We start from the raw sequence: 20,394 nt of genomic DNA on the forward strand, positions 1-20,394 counted from the left end.
TTGGAGAAAGGCGTTATTTATCTTTTATACTTTAACACTACCCCGCACGTGTGGCCCACTTGGCAGATACGTGGCACATGTGGTCCCACTTTGGGCCGACCATGGCATGTGGGTTTTTGCTACCCGTGAGGTTTGAACTCGAGACCTTTGGCTCTGATACCATGTTAACTTACCAACTTCTCCGAAAGCTTAAGCTGTTGGAGAAGGCGTTATTTATCTTTTATACTTTAACACATATAATTTGAAAACCCACCTAAATGGAATAAGAGAAGACTAAATTTCCCGTAAAGAATAATCAAAATATATTATTAACGTAAAGATCAGATCTGGCCCTAGACCTGTGTCATTTGGGCTTTAAGAGAAGACAATGATCTGGTTAGGCTCTCTTCTTTATGCGTGCATACCCGTATACATGAATATGCATACATCTGCATATGCCCGTGTGCATGCTCGTGGGCACTTTGAACATCTATAGTTTCTGCTGTTCAGTTTGTTTGTTGCTTTTTTTTAATGACATGAAAATGTCATTATATTGAAAATTGAACTCACATCCTAATCTAGCAAAGACATGCACCTAACCTTCCATTGTTTTTGTTGTATTCACAATTTATCTGCCAAATTCTTATATTGCTGCTGCTTCACAAATTATTCATAAATCTTTTCTGCTCGTGTCCTCTAGTGAAGTGATTTGTTTCCCTATATTCCTTCTTGGCAAAGTGATGAAAAATGTTCTTGGGAGTTATTGGCTCAGAATTTATGAGGATAATTTCAAATTTTTATGTTTACCCTTCAGATTTTATCGGAAATTCTTTTTGAAAAAAGAGTTAACATTTTTCATAAAGTTAATGAAAGATGTCATTTTCGTTCCGTGGTCCAGTAAGTCAAGTTATAACTTAAACTTAAACGTAAGTTATTACATTTTTCCCAGTTCATTTCCATGTCTAAATTTTACAAGTAATAACAATGAATTTTAAAAGTCATAGCAAGTATTACAACACTCTTAGGATGTTTCTTAATAATTAGGCACTAGTAATAATAAGGATGACGAATATTACAACACTGTTAGGATGTTATCACAATAATTTCACAGTAACAGTAAAATTTACATATTTCTCATGACAAATAAGTATTTGTAGTGATATTATTACAACATTAATAGGTTGAATACAAATTGTGATATTACCATGATAAGTTCAAATTTTTAGAGACAATTTTCACACAGATTCTCCATCTTATATTAACTACAAATCCTTGTGCCCTAGCTGCTAAATAATATGTACCCAAATGATTTGCAATCTGAACTTACTTTATCTGTGGAATATACGCTCTTTTCAAGCAATTGATGCAGACACACACTTATCCATTTGAACTAATTGTTCCCGGTACAGGTTCATAACACTTTTCGAGATCTTGAAGAATCGAACATTCTTCACCCATATATGAGTGATGCTATAAAGGAAATATCTAAAGCGTGTCAGGCTATTGAAGGGAAAGAGTCCGCTCCTCCTTCTGCTGGTAGTTATTTTAATTTTGAGGCTTTTATTTTCTGACTTCTAATATTAATTATATTCTTATGTCATTTTGTTGACACCAGTCAAAACTTTGCGTGCACTCCATTCGGAAATCACGAAGATCTATATCTTAAGGCTCTGCTCATGGATGCGGACAACAACAGAGGAAATATCTAAGGAGGACTTCTGGATTCCTGTATCTGTTCTTGAAAGAAATAAATCTCCGTACAAAATATCATTCTTTCCCCTGGCATTTCGTTCAATGATGGTTTCAGCCATGGATCAGATTAATTCGTAAGTCTTTGAAACTGATTTCTTTATGAAATTATTTATCATTTGTTTGGATTTTGTGGGTTGGTTGTGTTGAGTTGTGTGTCTTGAATTCAAACTGGTTGGGGTCCGAAATATTGTGTGCTACCCTGATGCGGCCCTTTTTTTAAGTGATTTTGGCCCAATACGGGTAAGTTTGGCCCGCTTTATATATAAAGGGATTTTAGGGCTTGTTTTGGTACTCTTGTCTTAGAAGAGGGTTGAGAGCTCAGAAAGGGGGAAAAAGGGTGTGCTAGGGTTTCTTGGGGGTTTAGTGAGAGATACCGATCTTCTCTTGTAATCTCTCGTTCTTATATTGGATTTTCTCGTTGCCTCTGCCGTGGATGTAGGCTTTGCCGAACCACGCAATTCTTTGTGTCTTTGTGCGTATGCTTGCGTTTGGTTCTTTTGTTTTGCTTTGCCATTGAAATCGCAGATTGCTATTGAGGGGTTATTCACAACAGATTGTTTTTCTATCTTCTAATTAATCCCTAGCATTTGCACAGTGTGTTGGGTGTATTGGAGTTATTCCGTGGTGTGGTAATTTATTACTGCTCTCTTGACATGTTTCTAGGGCTAACTATTGTTGGGTGTAATAGAGGGTTATACCTGGTGTCGTAATTCATTCTTGAAATCTTCATTCACATTTGCAATTGCACAAATTGTTGTTGCCATACTTATATTAATGCATATTGAAATATATGTGACATGGTCATATGGTATAACTCTTGTGATTATGATTTCTATAGACAGCTCGAACTGCGGGCTTTATGCTATTTCACTAAATGACAATTGAATAGAAATAGCTTATGCTTATCTCTCTCTTTCTCTCTACCCTTTCCCAATTACATATTCCATGCGACACTGGCCGTCATGTGCCTGATGCTTTTGTGTTGCAATAGAGTGGATCTAGCTTCTGCTCCCCCTCCCCCCCCCCCCCCCCCCCCCCCCCCCCCCCCCCCCCTCTCATGGTTCCTATCTCCTTCTCTCAGTTACAAACACATAGCAAATTTGGCTTTTTTTAAGAGTAATGGAGGTGTAGGTATCTCTTACTCATTTGATCAGCATAGAAATAAAATAAGGGAACCAAATGGATGCAAAATTTTCATAGGACCCAAGTATGGTCCAAAGTTACCGGGATCGCCCTCCAATCTGCGATCTAGGGTCGCTGACCTGAAACGTGGGTTGTTTGCTATCCGGATCACAAAAAATGGCAACCTGGGCGACCTACGCGAAAGGGAGAGATACATAGAGAGAGGGAACACTTCGGTGGACTAGGAAAAGAGTTGTACAAGATTGAGAATGCAATATATGTTGGTACTTAATTTAGTGATATTTGGAGATCTTCAAATAATTGCTAGTGTCCATTGCAAAAGGCATTTCACGGCTGGTTCGTTGCACGTCAGACCAGCCACCTCTTGAATGGGGACAAAAGCTGCTGTCTTCATTAACGAGGTGGCTGGTCTGACGTGCGACAGATCAGCCGCGAAATGCCTTTTGCGATGGACCCTAGCAAATCCCTTTTATATATTATTATGGATTGGATTGGAACTGGAAATTTCATTTTGAATATATATGTTGGCATACATGAGGCTTTTGGTCTTGTTTATTAAATATATGTAGTATGGACTATAGAATGATATTCTTGTAAAAATATATGAAATTATATATATAGAGTACCAGAGCGACCTAGATTTGCGCTCCAAATCGACCCTCAAGCTGAAATAGCCAACGGGCTTAGCCTACCCTCATCGTACCGTGTACCGGGCTACCATCGTACCCTGTACCCATTCCCGTACCGCGTACCAGGACGAACCGCCTTCCAGGTAACCTTGGTATGGTCCAGGAAGACACCTAAGAAACCTTAATCTTGGCCTCAATTTGTATTTGGGGGTTGGGTGCACCAATCAAAATTTCTCTAATTTTCATAATTTGTTCGTGCCCTGCTTGCTTGGCCTGTTTAGAACTTTCAGATGCGCACATAAATGTTTCAAATCTTGTTTAAGTTTGTGATTGACCATGACATTGTCTAAGATGTGTTTCCAATCTTGTTTAAATTTGTGATTGACCATGACATTGTTTAAAAACTCCTCCGAGCCAATCATCTATTTCCCTAAGTTGGCTCGGTGTTGTCTCAGATTGAGTCAATTGCCTTAGACTCTCCTAAGTAAAAAATATCGCTGTATTAATCACAATCTTTCCTGGCCAATTGGTTTTTCTTTGGGTGAGTTCTTGTCTGAAGAAGAGTTTTTAAACACTCGAACATAGCAGGATCTATTCAACTCAACTAAGCCTTTGTCCCAAACTAGTTGGGGTCGGCCTCGAACATAGCCGCGTAGTTGCAGAGATTTAGGACCTACCAAAGCAAACATAAAAATACAAATAGGTGAAATGATTTTCTGGCAGAAGCTATTTGGAATATGAAACATAGGTACTTTGTCCTAGAAGTTGAATTTTCATCAAGGGATAATGAACAACTGCTCAAATCGTCAACCTCTAACAGACTCGAGGGAATATCTTGAAAAATAGAGGGAAGTAATTCTTAAAAATTCGAGTTTACAGTAAGTGCAAAAGAAAAAAAATGGAATGGAGCTATGCATCTCCATTACCTCATATATTTAGAGTCCGACTTCTTATCTAAATAGCGGACCCATAAATACCCTTGTAACTCCTATTTTAAGCTCCCATTCTCGCGATTTGATTTGGATTTCTTCTTTAGAACTCTGTTCCCACCTAAAATATCTTTATTTTATTGAATTTCTTTTCCAAATTAGAATCAAACTCTAGATCTTGATGTGAATCCATGACAGCCAAGAGAAAGAGTAGATAATCAATATTAAGATCAAGAAAGATCATGATTAAGAAAGATCAAGGTCAAGAAAGAGAGTTGATTTGAGTAGAAGAGAGGAGCAGTTTATGACCGAACCGAGGAGCAGTTTTTGAACCTAACCGGGAAGGAAAAAGAAGCGAAAAGATATAGACATACTAGGAGAAAGAGCTGTATTTTGCCAACTTAATCACATATTTTAACTCATAATCAACCAGCCTGTCAATAACCTAATTCCATCAACCGAATTTTTTTTATGCTAGTTACGAAAAAGAAGGTTCTTCAAAGTTCAAACCTACTTATTAATAATCCTTGACACTGACTCAGACAAACTGGGCTGATTATTCATATACTTCTGAGTCTTGCTATGACTTTTGAACTTACTCATCATAGTATACCTGACCAATGCTGCTACCGTATAGCTATCTATTTTTAGATGGACATCCAGATTTTCATTCTTTGGTGTACTTTTTTCTCTAGGATGATTCAGAATCTGTGTGAGGCAACAAAGTCAGATGACATGTTTGTGCAAGCTCAAGAAATACAAGTATCTGTGAGACTTGCATTTTTAAACTGTTTTCTAGATTTTGCAGGTACACCGGCCTTTCTTCAGCTCTTCAATACGTTCTTTTTGCAGTTTCTTTTGCCATCTGGTCTGTCCAGTACAAAAATAATGGAACTTTCATTTTTGTGCACATCAATCAGGTTATATGGAGCGGCTTGGAAGTGAACTCTCTCAAAGTCTATCAAACAAAGAAACTTCACAATTACAAAATGGATATACACAGGAACCTGAAGGGGGAAGCCTTCTCTCTTCCGGTGTTGTTACCGATTCACATCAAAAGCTGCTAACAATCTTGAGTAACATTGGATACTGCAAAGATCAACTTTCATATGAGTTGTACAACAAGTACAAACATATATGGCTTCAATCTAGGTATGTTATAGCTCTTTTGTCCTTCATGGTATGATATACACACAGACACACACACAGATATATATATATATATATATATATATATATATATATATATATATATATATATATATTTATTATTGTCATGAATGGAGGAGCATAAGGTTAGCATGGTTAATCATTGAATTCCATCTGAATGGGTGGGAGACTGCCAGATTTCTAGGTTTCTTTTAAGGACTTATTTCTATATTTCTGTTACCTAGCGTCTTGTCTTTTTCTCTTTGATATTAGAAGCTTGGAACAATGACTGCATGAAAAAAATAAGATTCTTTTAGAGTCCGTTCTCTGATGTTGATGTATGATGAACTAAACTACTCGCCAGAGTATCCTATTTTGTTAAAAACGCTTATATTCCTCAAAATTAGCCTACTAAGTGATCTTTAGATGATGCTGTTGGGGTTCCATGCAAAGGCAATAGTCCCACATCGGACATATGAAATGGATGTGGATGGGTTATAAGGGAATGGGCACCCTCCCTCTAAAGGCTAGCTTGTAGGGGTGAGTTCTACCCGGTTAAATTCCCTACAAATGGTATTAGAACTGGGGCGTGGTAACTCCCGGGAAGATCTCGGTAACCCCGGTGTGCCTCCGAGGACGGTGGAATTCCCTCAGAGAAGATCTCGTGGTTCCCACGTTGCCGCTGCGTGGAGGGGCGAGATGGTCCGCGTTGCTTCTGCGTGGAGGGGGAGATTGTTGGGGTTCCACGCAAAAGCAATAGTCCCATACCGGACATGTGAAATGGATGTGGATGGGTTATAAGGGAATGGGCACCCTCCCTCTAACGGCTAGCTTTAAGGGGTGAATTTTACTCGGTAAAATCCCCTACAGATGCATATGTTTTTTTGGGTTGATAAATGACCTTTAACATGCTAGTAGTGTGGTCTTACATCTGGAATGTTGGGAACTGGGTAGAACTCGCCCTCAAAAGCTAGCCGTTAAGGGGAAGGTGCCCAAATCCTTATAAGCCCATCCACATCTCTTCACTTTACCGATGTGGGATCTTTTGCTTTTGCATGGAACCCCCAACAATCTCCCCCTCCACGTGGAAGCAACGTGGACAATCTCGCCCCTTCACGCTGCGGCAACATGGGAACTACAAGATCTTCTCCGAGGGAATTTCAAAATTTCACTGTCCTCGGAGGCACACTTGGGTTACTGAGATCTTCACCGAGGGAATTTCACCATCCTCGATGGCATACCGGGGTTACCACGCCCGGGCTTTGATACCACTTGTTGGGGCCTGGGTAGAACTCACCATTAAAAGCTAGCCGTTAAGGGGAGGCACACTTGGGTTACTGAGATCTTCACCGAGGGAATTTCACCATCCTCGATGGCATACCGGGGTTACCACGCCCGGGCTTTGATACCACTTGTTGGGGCCTGGGTAGAACTCACCATTAAAAGCTAGCCGTTAAGGGGAGGGTGCCCAAATCATTATAAGCCCATGCACATCCCTTCACTTTACCTATGTGGGATCTTTTGCTTTTGCGTGGAACCCCCAACATGGAAAATGTCGATGTTTTGATGTTCTTGTTGTTCTATGAGACAATTTCTTGCTTTCCACATGATTTATATTGATGTTGTTTCTTTTCTGTTTTTTGGGGAATTAAAAATTTCATCAAAAGAAAACTACAGAAAATTTATTTGCATACACTGAAGAGCAAAAGATAGAAGTGCAACTGAAACAAGCAACAGGATTTGGGGTTGTGAGATCTTATGGTTCTTGCTTTCCGGCATGCATGTCTCTACTTTTATCTTCTTTAATGGCATGCGACTGAAAATGAAATGGCTGTCTTTGTAGATTAGAAAATTGAGTTCTTTCTCTTTTCCAGCTCAAGCGTTTGCAATTTGTTTCATTAAAGATTTGTATGGTTGGCCATGAGAAATTAGTTAGAACCGATGATATGTGGACACGGATTCTCGTGTCTCGTGCCGACACGGATTTGAGATGTCCAACACGGGATACGCTCATACAAACACATCCATATAATTACTGATTCTCAACCATAATTTGCAACAAGATAAATTTATATTCATTAAAAAAAAACTAATAATCCATAGGATCGAGCAATTTTAAGTGTAAAATAACCATCATATACTCAAATTACAATGCAATCATATGTCTCATCTAGTTCTATTAGGTCTCCATTATGCAACGAGAAAGAGACACCGATAGGATACAATGAACACAATACTGGAAGGAGCCTGCTTAGGTTTTAGGTTTGAGAACTGAGGGGAGAGGAGGGGTAAATATTAATTTGAGAAGAGTTAATAATAAAATAGGTTTTAATTAAAAAAATAAGTAAACACAATATTTAATAATAAAATAGGTTTTAATAAAAAAATAATTAAACACAATATTTAATAATAAACTAATATTTCAGACTTGACATGATACAAAGATGTGTCGACACGCAAATTTTGTTTGCAATCTTAGGTGTAATCTTATCTCTTCTTCTTCCTTCATTATTCTCTATGAACGTGTTTGACAGCTCACTGGTTTATCAAACTCGGTGTTATAGCAAGAATGCTACAAAAAATTGAAAATTATGGATGCCTTACCCAGTCGAATGGATGTTGTTATCATGATGTGTGTATTAATTGCTTATTTACTTCTGTTGCATTCTTTTTGAAATATATATATATATATATATATATATATATATATATATATGAGGAAAGTGTTGGTGAGCTTAAGCGCCCAATCACATTGGGGCCTACTTTGTTAGGATGATCCAAAGCATTCATTTGAAAGGCCCTTACATAGATGGGGTGTGTACCAAAAATCAGCTCCATAGAATCATCCTAACCCATCCATTTGTGGAGGTCAAAATGGACAGACATTATTTGTCCACAAATCTGCCCATTTTTGTCCTCCACAAATGGAGGGGTTAGGATGATCCTATGGAGCTGATTTTTGGTACACACCCTATCTATGATAGGGCCTTGCAAATGAATGGTTTGGATCACCACAGAAAATGTGGGACCCATGTGATTGGGGCGCTTAAGCTCACCAACACTTTCCTCTATATATATATATATATATATATAAATTTTTTTTTTACTTGAGTGCTATAGTTTAATACTTCCTGTTAACATAACAATTTAGTCTAATGCCTTTCAGTGCTTCCTTCTAATAGGCAATTTAATCCTGCTGGGCATGTGCCTAGGATTTACAAAATATTAAATGATGAAATCCATCAACTTTTGCATTAATCTCCTTCAGAACATGGCCAGTTGTTCAACTTGTTTGTTCCTGGTCTAACTAGCCTTCTTTCTCCTTTTTCTTTTTTGGCTACTTTTTCAGTAACAACAATAGCCTGTCAATATGTCAATTCCGACATCAAATTTCCATCCCTTGCTCACATGAAATAACTTGTTGGAAATTTGTCTAGGAAAGTAATAATCTGAAAGACGCTAACTCCCAAGAAACAGTCCTCTTAATAAATTTTTTGAGGATGGTAAACAACTTGGCAAATATGGAGCCTATCAAGCAAGCTAAGAACATTTATAATGGTTCTTGTATTTATTTTCTGATGTACTAAACTGCAGGGAAAAGGATGAAGAGGACTCCGATAAACAAGATTTAGTAATGTCTTTTGCGGCACTTGAGGAGAAGGTCCTTGATCAGTACACTTATGCAAAGGTATAAGCAATGACGTCTTTCCAATCTCTGCTTGCAAAGTTTGTTGATTAGATTTCCAAATAGGATTTTTTTGTTGAATGGTAAAGTCCACCCGAAGAATACAAAGACCAACATAAAAACAGAAATATAAAAGATATAAAAAATAGGGGCCTATCAAGGAGGCAAAAAATAAAAAAACTCATGATCCTGCAAATGAACTCCCTCCCTAACGAGTTCGTCGGTTATCCCGTTAGCAGATATTCTTACATGCACATAGGAGATAGAGGAGCCTTCCACTCATACTATGAGGGCACTATTTGAGAGCCCTCGAGGGAGATGGGAACCCCTCGATCTCCACACTTCCGACCTGTCTTTTATCTCATCGAAGAAGCGAGCGAATCTCCAAGGTGGAACAAGAGAACCCTTGAGCCATCTTATAACATTCAGCAAGTCTCCCTCTATTATCGTTCGGGCCAAATCATCTCTAACCAAAATGCATTAAGCCTTGATGAACTGCCCTTACCTTTGCTTCACTAGCATTTGCTAAACCATTTGGCCCTGAGAAAGCCCAAATTACCTCCCCCCAGATTTCCATATAGAGTTGTTGTATCTCTTGTTTGTGTGATTTAAAAATCAACTCTCATACCGTGTGTAACATGAACCGTAACATAGAGACATCTTTTGGTGAAGTGGCTCCGATGCTCCATGATGCACTTAATTTTATAATAGTAAAATACGTCACACTGAAAATAAAGGTCAGATGGTTGAAGCTAAAACAAAATTCTGAGGGAAAATGCCCCCGGACCATTTGGTAAAATACTAAAATGTCCTCCATTTTGTTGAGGGATGTCATCTGGTAATTTTCATTTTTCAAAAATGACATCTATTAAGTTGGTTCTCAATGATTGTGCCAGTGATAGGCACTTGAGAATGGACCGGCATCTTCTGATACACCATTTAGATGTTATCATTTGCTATAAAATATCCCTAAATTCAGTGGCAGGGCACCACACCAGTGTTTAAAAACTCCTTGACACGACAAGGAACTCGCACGAGTTGACAAGGATTTTTCTTGGCCGCGTTCCGCGTCGCACACATCCGCGTTCCGCATTTTGCCCTTTAGAGTCAATAAAAACTCCTTTGACTCTCCCGAGTTATGACCGCATTGACCGCGTCAACTGCGTTCTTGGCCGTGTCCGCGCCGAGTTGACAAGGATTTTTCTTGTCCGCATTCCGCGTCACATCCGCATTTTTAAACACTGCACCACACAGACACCATTTGGACATTTTACCATTTTGAAAATGCCCCCATCATTTGCTTTTCAATGGCTGCCAATAGAAGGCACTTGAGACTTGAGAGCGGACGAACAAGCAAAAAATTCTCACATTTGAGACACCATTTGGTTGTTTTTGATTGTTTTATTTGCTAAAATGTCCTATATTATATTGGGAGGCACCATTTCATTTTTCAAAATCTCCTCGAAACTAGCTCTTGCTCATATGTCACTGTAAGGAAAATAATGCAACATCATTTTTTTTCCAAGTGATTTCTGAGAAGGTTCAGAATCGTTCATCTTTGCCTTCTTCTTCCTTAGTCAGCCCACCACCCACTTATGGTGTTATACTAGCATCTATGGAATAATTAAGTTCGTTCATCTTTGCCTTCTTCTTCCCTAGTCAGCCCACGACCCACTTATGGTGTTATACTAGCATCAACTCAACACAACTCAACTCAACAAAGCCTTTGTCCCAAACTAGTTAGGGTCGGCTAAAATGAATCCTTTAGAAAATTTTCATGAAGAAGGTGAAAGGAATCTACCCGGCTCTAATCTCAGCTCTAGTTGGGTTCTTCTACGTGGATCATTTTCTTCCATTCTATGCTATCCAAGGTCATGTTCCCTGTTATGGTCCTAGATATGAAGTCTTTCCTCACTGTTTCTACCCAAGTTGTTTTCGGTTTGCTCCTACCTCTTTTTACCCTCTCAATTTGGCACGAGTTGCCTCTTCTCACCGGAGCATCCAAAGGCCTATGTTGGATATGTCCAAAACATCTTAAGCGGTGCTCTCTCGTCTTCTTCTCAATTGTCTGTGCATGTCATATTTCAATACTTAAAACCTAATTTCTCTAAAGATAAGGTCTGGCAAAGAACATATTTCAAAAAGCATCTCATGTTGAAAATTGGGTGCTCATGCAGAATGTTTTTGTGCTGGAGATTTTTTTTTTTTGTTGGCATGTTATAATCCACTGTTTAAAAACTCCGAGGCCATCATTAACTACCCTGAGCCGACATCCTTTTACCGTGACCGAGTTCTCATCTGAGTTTTGAAACATTGTTTTAACAACCATAGTAGCCTTACTAAATATTATATAAATATTATCAAGATTAATCAGCTGAAAACAGGAATACTGCTTACGGTTATGTAGATGTGTGGTCAAGGCTGTTTGCACCGTGTTGCATTAATCTTCTTTGGGTCCTCTGCAAATATATTTCACTGGATTATCTCTAGAGTTTATTTAGCCCGGGATATTTATCTCCAGCCATGGCAGCTTTAGCAAGCATAACATCCTCTAACACTTAAACCCGACAAATTCTGACACTTGATTGGGTGTGAGATCTTTGACAGCACAATCCACCATCCAAGTGGATCTTCGTATTATATTTCATTTTCTTCCTCTTAAAGTGGCTACATGGAAACACTATTTAGTAGTAAGGAATTCAAAATATATACTTTTTTTACTGTACCTTCTGCAGTTTACATTATTCCATATGGTTTTAATTTTAGTTCTCTGTCTTTCCATCAGGCAAACATGATTAGAACTGCTGCTATAAACTATTTCTTGGATGCTGGGGTTCAATGGGGTGGAGCGCCTCCAGTTAAAGTAAGAAATAATGAAGCCACAATAGTTGGTTAATTTATTTCACTGTGGAATGAACATTTGTTATGCAACAATCACAGCTTATGATTCCAAAAGAAAATAAAATAAAATCATAGCTTACTTTTAGGAAATCTCATGAAACTCTATATCTTGCAGGGTGTGCGAGATGCAGCTGTGGAGTTGCTCCACACTCTTGTGGCTGTGCACGCAGAGGTATTATAGTCTCTTTCCACTCTCCATGCATCTGTTTAATTGGTTCTTCTATGTATGATGTCATTGTTTATGGATTTTTCGATCAGATATTAGATGATGAAGCTGTAATTTCGAGGCATTTCTGTCTATGTTGGCTTTTTTATGGAGAACTTTTCTTTCCCTGAAAAAATTTCAGTGAAAATCTTTCTCAGGAAATATAAAGTTATAAACACAGCTATAGAATGGGTTGTGTTTTGCCAGGATTGTTTTTTATGAAAACAAATTTATCTGAAAAACTTTTTCGTAAACAGATGGGTCACCAAGCCTCAGAAAATTTCCTTTCAAGTGCATATTTGGAGTCACTGCGAAAATTCCCTGCTGATGACAGATCTATCCATGTTCCTTATCTCTGTAGAATCTTACTTTCCAGAAAAGAGATCTAGGGATTAATGTAGATTAAACTGAAGTAATCAGCTATTAAACAAGATTTTCTCATGGCACCAATTCCTTGTTGCAGGTTTTTGCTGGCGCAATGCCTCTGCTGGATAAGACACTGGGTATTCTCGTGGAGGGCTTGATCGATACTTTTCTCAGCCTTTTCCATGAAAATAAGTCTAAAGATCTCAAGTCATTGGATGCAAATGGTTTCAGTCAACTCATGCTTGAGGTGGATTCACAGACCCAACATGGTTTTGTCCTTTTCTCTATTCATTGACTGAGGAACTGTAGACTGCAATCAATTATGCTTCTAAAACTCCTCGAGAATTTCCTTCCATTTCCAACACCTGTAAATCATTATGTTTTATGTGTCAGGAAAGCTGCTTAAATGGTTGAAATACCTTCTTTTTCTTTTCTGCAGCTTGAATACTTTGAAACCGTACTGAACACGTACTTCACAACTGATGCACGCGAAGCTTTGAAGTCTTTACAAGGACTATTGTTAGAGAAAGCATGTGAAAGTGTGACAGAGTCTACTGAGAATCCAGGGCATCACCGTCGATTGACTCGTGGGAGCGAAGAGGCTCTGGCAGATGACAGGCAACAAGGAATGAACTTGTCACCCGATGACTTAATTGTAAGTATTTTTACCAAAATCTTGAGGGAGAAAATTCATTTATGTACCTAATCCACCTAAAATATTAGAAAACATGAATGAGCATTTATTTTAGAAATTATATGAACCATTGGCTTCACACTTCAACCAGTTGTAAAATCCATATCTGTTTTACATGTCAATATTGTCTCATTACTTTCAAACCGTGACTTTTTTTCTTCTTTTATACCATTGCGTAAATAATTCCATGTTTTCTCAGGCACTTGCACAGCAGTACAGCGCAGAATTGCTCCAAACAGAACTCGAGAGGAGTCGGATAAACATAGCATGCTTCATGGAACCCTCGGTCTTGGTTCCGGAGACTGCAAAATCTCCTTACGCTTCCTTCCGAGGATCATCGTTGGATTCACCAAGCAGAAATCACAGAGGAAGTGGATCTCCGGGCTTCTCCCGCCAAAGACGGAGATGATATAGTTATCTCTATTTTTCCATTATCCCCTTTCTGTTATCGTAATGTGTGTTGTAATTCTCTGTTATATTTCTATTCATTCTTTTGACATTATTGTTTTAGTTGTTTGAGGTTGGTGTTGCTTGTGTGATCATATTTTTGAGGATCTGTTGTCCATTATAGAATCTCTTATTCATTTGAATTTTTGGTTCTCAGGCATTATGTAATGATCACTGTAAATAGTATAGAAGGAGAGGGGAAGACGTGTTCAGGACAATATGGGTTTTAATGGCCACACGTTCTTTGGGGTGGATTGATATTGCTTCTCTATGGGTATACATAGACAACCGTTTCTTTAAGAAACTAGGTACTTATTTTGGGTCTGTTTCAGTGTCTTCTATTGATTATACAAATCTTTTTGTTTTACACACGTAACAATACAACTGCACGTGTGAAATATGTGGAGAGATCTCAATTCTATTAAAAAAATAGCCAACAATAATACAAGACAAGAAACACAAACATGGGATTATCTAGCGTCCATCGCTGAAGGTATTTCACGGATGGGCTGTTGCATGTGAGACCGACCACCTTGTGAATTAAGACAAAATATGCGTGAAATGCCATCTGCGATGGATGCTAGCAAATCCCCACAAACATAGCAAGCAGTACAGAAGTTATGTTGTTAGGCAGTGTGGTTATGTCTATGGAGGAGTGTTTTTTTATTTAACACTCTCTCACTGTCTTTACTTTTGCTCAAAGAAACTATCATGTTACTTCATAAGAATTTTTGAAATACACAGAGAAGTGACAAATTTAAGTGTCTCATAATCTCATATGTTAGTCTGCTCAGGTGATAAATGATAAATGACTGATAGATTGCAAGATGCCCGGACAACAGCACAAGTGGTAGTTTGGAAGTGGCTAATTTTATGGGTGGCAATACTACCATGATATTTTCTAGAGTGATGATAAATGTGCCCCCTTTTTAACCATGCAACCCCCTTGTAGTGGATTTATGATTAATGAACTCATTGCATTTTAGAAATAAAATCAATAAAAGGGCGTAGTCCTAGTAACAGAGAAGGCCCATTTCTAATTCCGGCCCATTTCTCATTCCGAACACAGTTATGTATAGCTATTCTGGCGCTGCAAAGAAATTGCTAGGCATTAGAGAGCCTTCTCCCTTCTTTATCGTCAACATCATCTTCTTCTATAGAAATCCCTCGAATAAAAATCTCTTGGAAGAGCAGATGGATGATAAGGGCATAAGGCCATGCTTAATGCTTGGTGTTCAAATGGTAGTTGGTGTCGAGGTTGTACATGTCTTGCATGTTTTGACATGGATTATACGCTAAATCCGAAGGGAAGCTTTTCAATTGTCATCTTTATTTGTTGGTCATTTATTTCTTATATAGTGTAGTCTAATTTTAATCCCACTAATGCATATTGAAAGAGGGTACTTTAATAGTTTCTGTCATTTGGAGCACAAGTCTGACACATGTTAGCTTGGTTTTTGGCATGCTTTGTAGTTTTCTTACTAGTCTTTTGATGTTGTTAGTAGCCTTGATCCAAGTCTTTGATGCTGTTAGTTGCCTTGATACTAGTTCTATACATGATTTTGAAAGAAAAACTCACATTGCATGTTGGAATGCCTTTTCTGTATTACTTTTTGATAAACCTTTTGCAAGTCTGTTATCTATATGTTTAGTTCCTTATTCAATTGGTTGTTAGTATATCTAATCTTTGTTTGGTTGTTTGGCGTCCAAAAGTGAAGAATCTCTGAGGAGTATGCAGTGGAATTTCAGAAGAAACCATACTTGACCAAAAGTAGGTTTATATGATTTCCCCACTTAATGTATTGGGCAACCTCAGCTTCTCTGGCAATTTGCATTTGTTTACTCTGAAAAAGTTGTTTTCATTGAGAAAATACAATACAAACTGTTTCAGCATATATGTCCTATGCACACATGGACAGAGTGTCTTTATAAGATGCTTACTGCTGGCCACCTTCAGAGAGGATATTATAATTAATCATTGTGCATTGTGCTCTGTGTTTAGCTGATGCAGAGTCTATTGATCACCTCTTGCTTCACTGCAATTTATGAGTGATATTTGATATTTTGTCCTTGATCTTATTGAGTGAAATTAGTAGATCTAGCAATGACAAAATGGGTAGAAATTAGTAGCAAGAGAGAAATATTTGCTAGGTCCGTCGCAAAAGGCTTTTTGCAGCAGGTCTGTCGCATGTTAGACCAGCCACCTCGTGTATGAAGACAATGGCTTTTGTCTCTATTCACGAGCTGAGTGAGACAGGCCCCGAAATGCCTTTTGCGATGGACGCTAGCAATTCCCATATTAAAAAAAACATTCTTACTTTCGGTCAGTTTGAAAGTGGTTGTCAATTCCTTGTGGCCAAAGATGGTTACGGAGCGAGAACTTGCTAGAGTGAGAAAGATAAAGTACAAGAGACATGTTGAGAGTTGCAGAATTTTTTGGAAAAGTTTGGAGAGTAAAAGTATTTTTAAAAGAGGGATTTGCTAGGGTCCATTGCAGAAGGCATTTCGCAGCTGGTCTGTTGCATGTCAGACCAGCCACCTCATGAATGAAGACAGCAGCTTTTGTCTCCATTCAGGAGGTGGCTGGTCTGAGATGCGACAGACCAGCCGCGAAATGCCTTTTGCGATGGACGCTAGCAATTCCCTTTAAAAGATCCCACATTTTTTACACACAAAAAGATAACTTGAGACAACCCCATTGAAATTTTACTTAAAAGGTACTTCAATTTATGATAATATCTCTTTAAATTCCCATAATCATATCCTTTCCCTCTAAATTATGGAAATAAAAAAAGGGAAGTGATTTCAACATAAACATGTTTTGATACATGACGCTCATGTTTCTTGTCTTTTATATTTAAAGAGCTGTAAAAAGGTTTTTTCGGTCCCCAAAAAGCATTTACGTGACAATTAAATGCTAAAAGACAAGATATATAAGCGCATGTATCAAAACATAGTTGTGCTGAAATCATTTCCCTAAAAAAATCCCAACAAATGTCCTATGATGAGTCCTGAAGAAAGAAGACTTTTCAAAAATAAAAATAAAAAATCCCAACAAATGTTCTCCTAAGGGATCGTACGAAACTGACATTTCAATATTTTTACACTCAAAATTTGGTGTAAGTTGGAAGTTTTGCCAAAGTTAGCTAGTGACTTGGTAGTTTTTGCTTCAAATAAAGGGATCTGCTAGGGACAATCACAAAAGGCATTTCACGGATGGGCTTTTGCATGAGAGAGCGGCCACATAGGCTCACTTTTCAACAGTTTTGCCCAGCTAGCCAAGCTGCGCGCCTAGCAACTTGGTAGTTTTTGCTTCAAATAAGGGGATTTGCTAGGAACCATCGCAGAAGGTATTTCACAGACTGGCTGTTGCATGAGAGCAGACACATCAGATGAATTAAATGAATAAGACAAAATCAGTTGAAGAGTTAGCCTATGTGTCTGCTCTCTCATGCAACATCCAGTCCGCAAAATGCCTTACGAGAAGGTCCCTAGCAAATCCCTCAAATAAAACTTAAACGAGTTCTGGTCTAAAAGATATCTCCCCTAGCAAAAACTAGTCATTGTTGCCTTTGTTGGTTGTTAAACTTGAGTGAGAAAAGTAGCCTTATTAAGCCTATGATGCGTTTGTATGTACACCTAAATTGCAATTTGAGTGTGAGTTGGGTGCCAGATCATCAAAAACTTCTGTTTGGTTGCTATTAGATGAATGAAATCCCTGGAGACTACAAGGTCAAGGTGGCAAACGGGCCGTGCCGGGCCTGCACGGAAAAATCAGGCCTGGAAGGGCCCACGGGCTGGGCACGTCACGGCATGGAAAGGTTCACGGGCTGTGCCGTGCCGTGCCGTGCCTGGCTGGGCCGGCCCGTTCAATCACATTTTTCCACCAAAGGACTTAAATATCCAAAAAAATAAAATAATCTTGGATCCTAGCCCTACAATCTATAGTGGAACTGCATACTATGGAAACCTCTATAGATCTGAGGGTTCGGATCATCCAATGAAAATGATTTTTGGGGTAAATATGCGGCCCATCAAATGGATGGCTTGGATCATCCTATGGGGGTAAGCCTTATACTTTTTGAAAAATACTTTACTATATGGGCTTACACCATATTACATGTATATCGTGTAAACTTATGAGTTTTATATGGGGAAGTGATATATATATATATATGAGGAAAGTGTTGGTGAGCTTAAGCTCACCAAACTTATGGTGAGCTTAAGCGCCCAATCACATTGGGGCCTACTTTGTTAGGATGATCCAAAGCATTCATTTGAAAGGCCCTTACATAGATGGGGTGTGTACCAAAAATCAGCTCCATAGGATCATTCTAACCCATCCATTTGTGGAGGTCAAAATGGACAGACATTATTTGTCCACAAATCTGCCCATTTTTGTCCTCCACAATGGAGAGGTTAGGATGATCCTATGGAGCTGATTTTTGGTACACACCCTATCTATGATAGGGCCTTGCAAATGAATGGTTTGGATCACCACAGAAAATGTGAGACCCATGTGATTGGGGTGCTTAAGCTCACCAAACTGCTCACCATAAGTTTGGTGAGCTTAAGCTCACCAACACTTTCCTCTCTCTCTCTCTCTCTCTCTCTCTCTCTCTCTCTCTCTATATATATATATATATATATATATATATATATATATATATATATATATATGAGAAAACCGTTCCTACACATATGTGTAGAGAGTTCTCTACACACTAGCTTAAAATACAGTGGGGGCCCACATTGTTTGGGTGATTGAAGCCATCCATTTTAAAGGCTCTCACATAGATAGGGTGTCTACAAAAAATCAGATCCATAAGATCATCCCAACCCTACGATTTGTGGAGGTAAAATGGATGTCTTTAAACCTTCACAAATTAGTCCATTTTTTGCCTCTACAGTTCGAATGGTTAGGATGATCCTATGGATCTGATTTTTTGTGGACACCCTATCTATGTGAGGGCCTTAAAAATGAATGGTTTGGATCACCCAAATAATGTGGCCCCCACTGTATTTTAAGCTAGTGTGTAGATAACTTATCTACACGTGTGTAGGAACCGTTTTCTCATATATATATATATATATATATATATATATATATATATATATATGTCCCTTTTTTAGTAATTATCTAATGGGAAAGTGATTATCTAATAATTATTTTAATCTAATGTGACAGGTTTACACTAACCCATCCATATCTTAACTAAGGTTGGTGTAGACACCAATGAACCAATATTATAATCACGACGGGTTCACATGGTAATTTCACATTACCATTCTCTTCAATTCAATCTATTCATAGGCCCACAATTTGAACGTGGCAAACGTGCCGTGGGGCAACCGACTCAGAATAAATACCTTAATTTTGAATAAGTTCTTCTTTGAGACCTCCCATCTTTATAATTTTTTTTTAATAGGGTTGCTATAGGAAAATACTAATCACTTTCGGATAAAAAAAACTATGCAATAAACTTGTGCCATGTGTCAAAGGGATGAGAAACATAAGTACTAAAATAACCTTGCAATAAATTTGTTGGAGGGGGTATTTTTGAGATTTTATGAAATATATAAGTTTTGGATGAGAATACCCCCAAACTAGCCGTTTGAAACACTTTTTGGGGGGTATTCTTGGGTTTTTTTTTATTTAAAAAAACACATTTTTTAAAAGGGGCATCCGGGCTTGCGGGCCGTGCTGGGCCGCCCAACTAAGCCCGGCACGCATCACTGTTGCTATCCGTGCCGTGCCTCTCCGGGCCGCGGGCCGACACGCCCGTTTGCCACCTTGACTACAAGGGATGTCTTGGTTTCATCTTTGTCTCTTCCTAACAAAATCCAAGCAAGATTTCTTGAAAATGATATTTTTAGCTCTCTGTCATCTCTCTATATGTTGCTCTTAACTATTCCCAATCTTAATCAAGAGAAACGCAATCTTTATTTGCCATGAAACCTAGTTGTAGTAGCCCTATGCTGTACTAGAAACAGCCCATTAGCTTGGTTTTTTTTTTAGTGAAGTGGCCGTTTCTAACGCCGCATATACCCTCACACTTAATGTTGGGCGAGTGGAAATAGCATTCTTTGGATAAAAGATCGTGGTTTTTGTCACATGCATTGAATCTGATATAAGGTAAGAATTCAAAGGAGAAAGAGATAAAATTGATTGGCATTTTTTCCTTCAACATGATGTTGATGTTATCAATCCATTCAATGTACAAACATAAGGAATCATCAAGTGGGGATCTCTAATTCCTTCACTTCTATAACAAAAGCCAAACCTCACTCGTTTGTAATTTAATAAAAAGATGAGAGCACTTTTGTTATGAAAATAATTATTAATTATTGTTAAACACGTGTCACAAATAGGAACAACTGTTAAGAACATTGGTTTGGTTGTCGCAAGTGTTCCTAGCGCATTTCTCTAAAACATGTGTTCAATGAAGTAACATTCACTCAAGTTCCTTTTATATTTGAAGACCAAAGGAATCCCATTTGTGATCTAATGCCAT

The 20,394-nt window shown here is 38.3% G+C and overlaps 1 protein-coding gene across 1 annotated transcript in view; it reads left to right on the plus strand.

The window, feature by feature from the left end:
• Window positions 1–14,148, plus strand: part of LOC143881909 (exocyst complex component SEC5A-like) — a 44,478-nt gene extending 30,330 nt beyond the window's left edge. The window contains exons 12-21 of the mRNA XM_077385249.1: window positions 1,389–1,515; window positions 1,595–1,805; window positions 5,128–5,240; window positions 5,353–5,584; window positions 9,176–9,269; window positions 12,052–12,129; window positions 12,283–12,339; window positions 12,836–12,985; window positions 13,178–13,393; window positions 13,632–14,148. Coding sequence (XP_077241364.1) covers window positions 1,389–1,515; window positions 1,595–1,805; window positions 5,128–5,240; window positions 5,353–5,584; window positions 9,176–9,269; window positions 12,052–12,129; window positions 12,283–12,339; window positions 12,836–12,985; window positions 13,178–13,393; window positions 13,632–13,841 — 1,488 coding nt within the window. The 3' untranslated portion in view covers window positions 13,842–14,148. The remainder of the gene's footprint in view (window positions 1–1,388; window positions 1,516–1,594; window positions 1,806–5,127; window positions 5,241–5,352; window positions 5,585–9,175; window positions 9,270–12,051; window positions 12,130–12,282; window positions 12,340–12,835; window positions 12,986–13,177; window positions 13,394–13,631) is intronic.
• The last annotated feature ends 6,246 nt before the right edge of the window (window positions 14,149–20,394 follow it).

Source organism: Tasmannia lanceolata, unplaced genomic scaffold, assembly GCF_043159265.1.
Source record: "Tasmannia lanceolata isolate RefF3 unplaced genomic scaffold, GAP_Taslan_0.1 ptg000007l, whole genome shotgun sequence".
NCBI classification, from domain to species: Eukaryota; Viridiplantae; Streptophyta; class Magnoliopsida; order Canellales; family Winteraceae; genus Tasmannia; species Tasmannia lanceolata.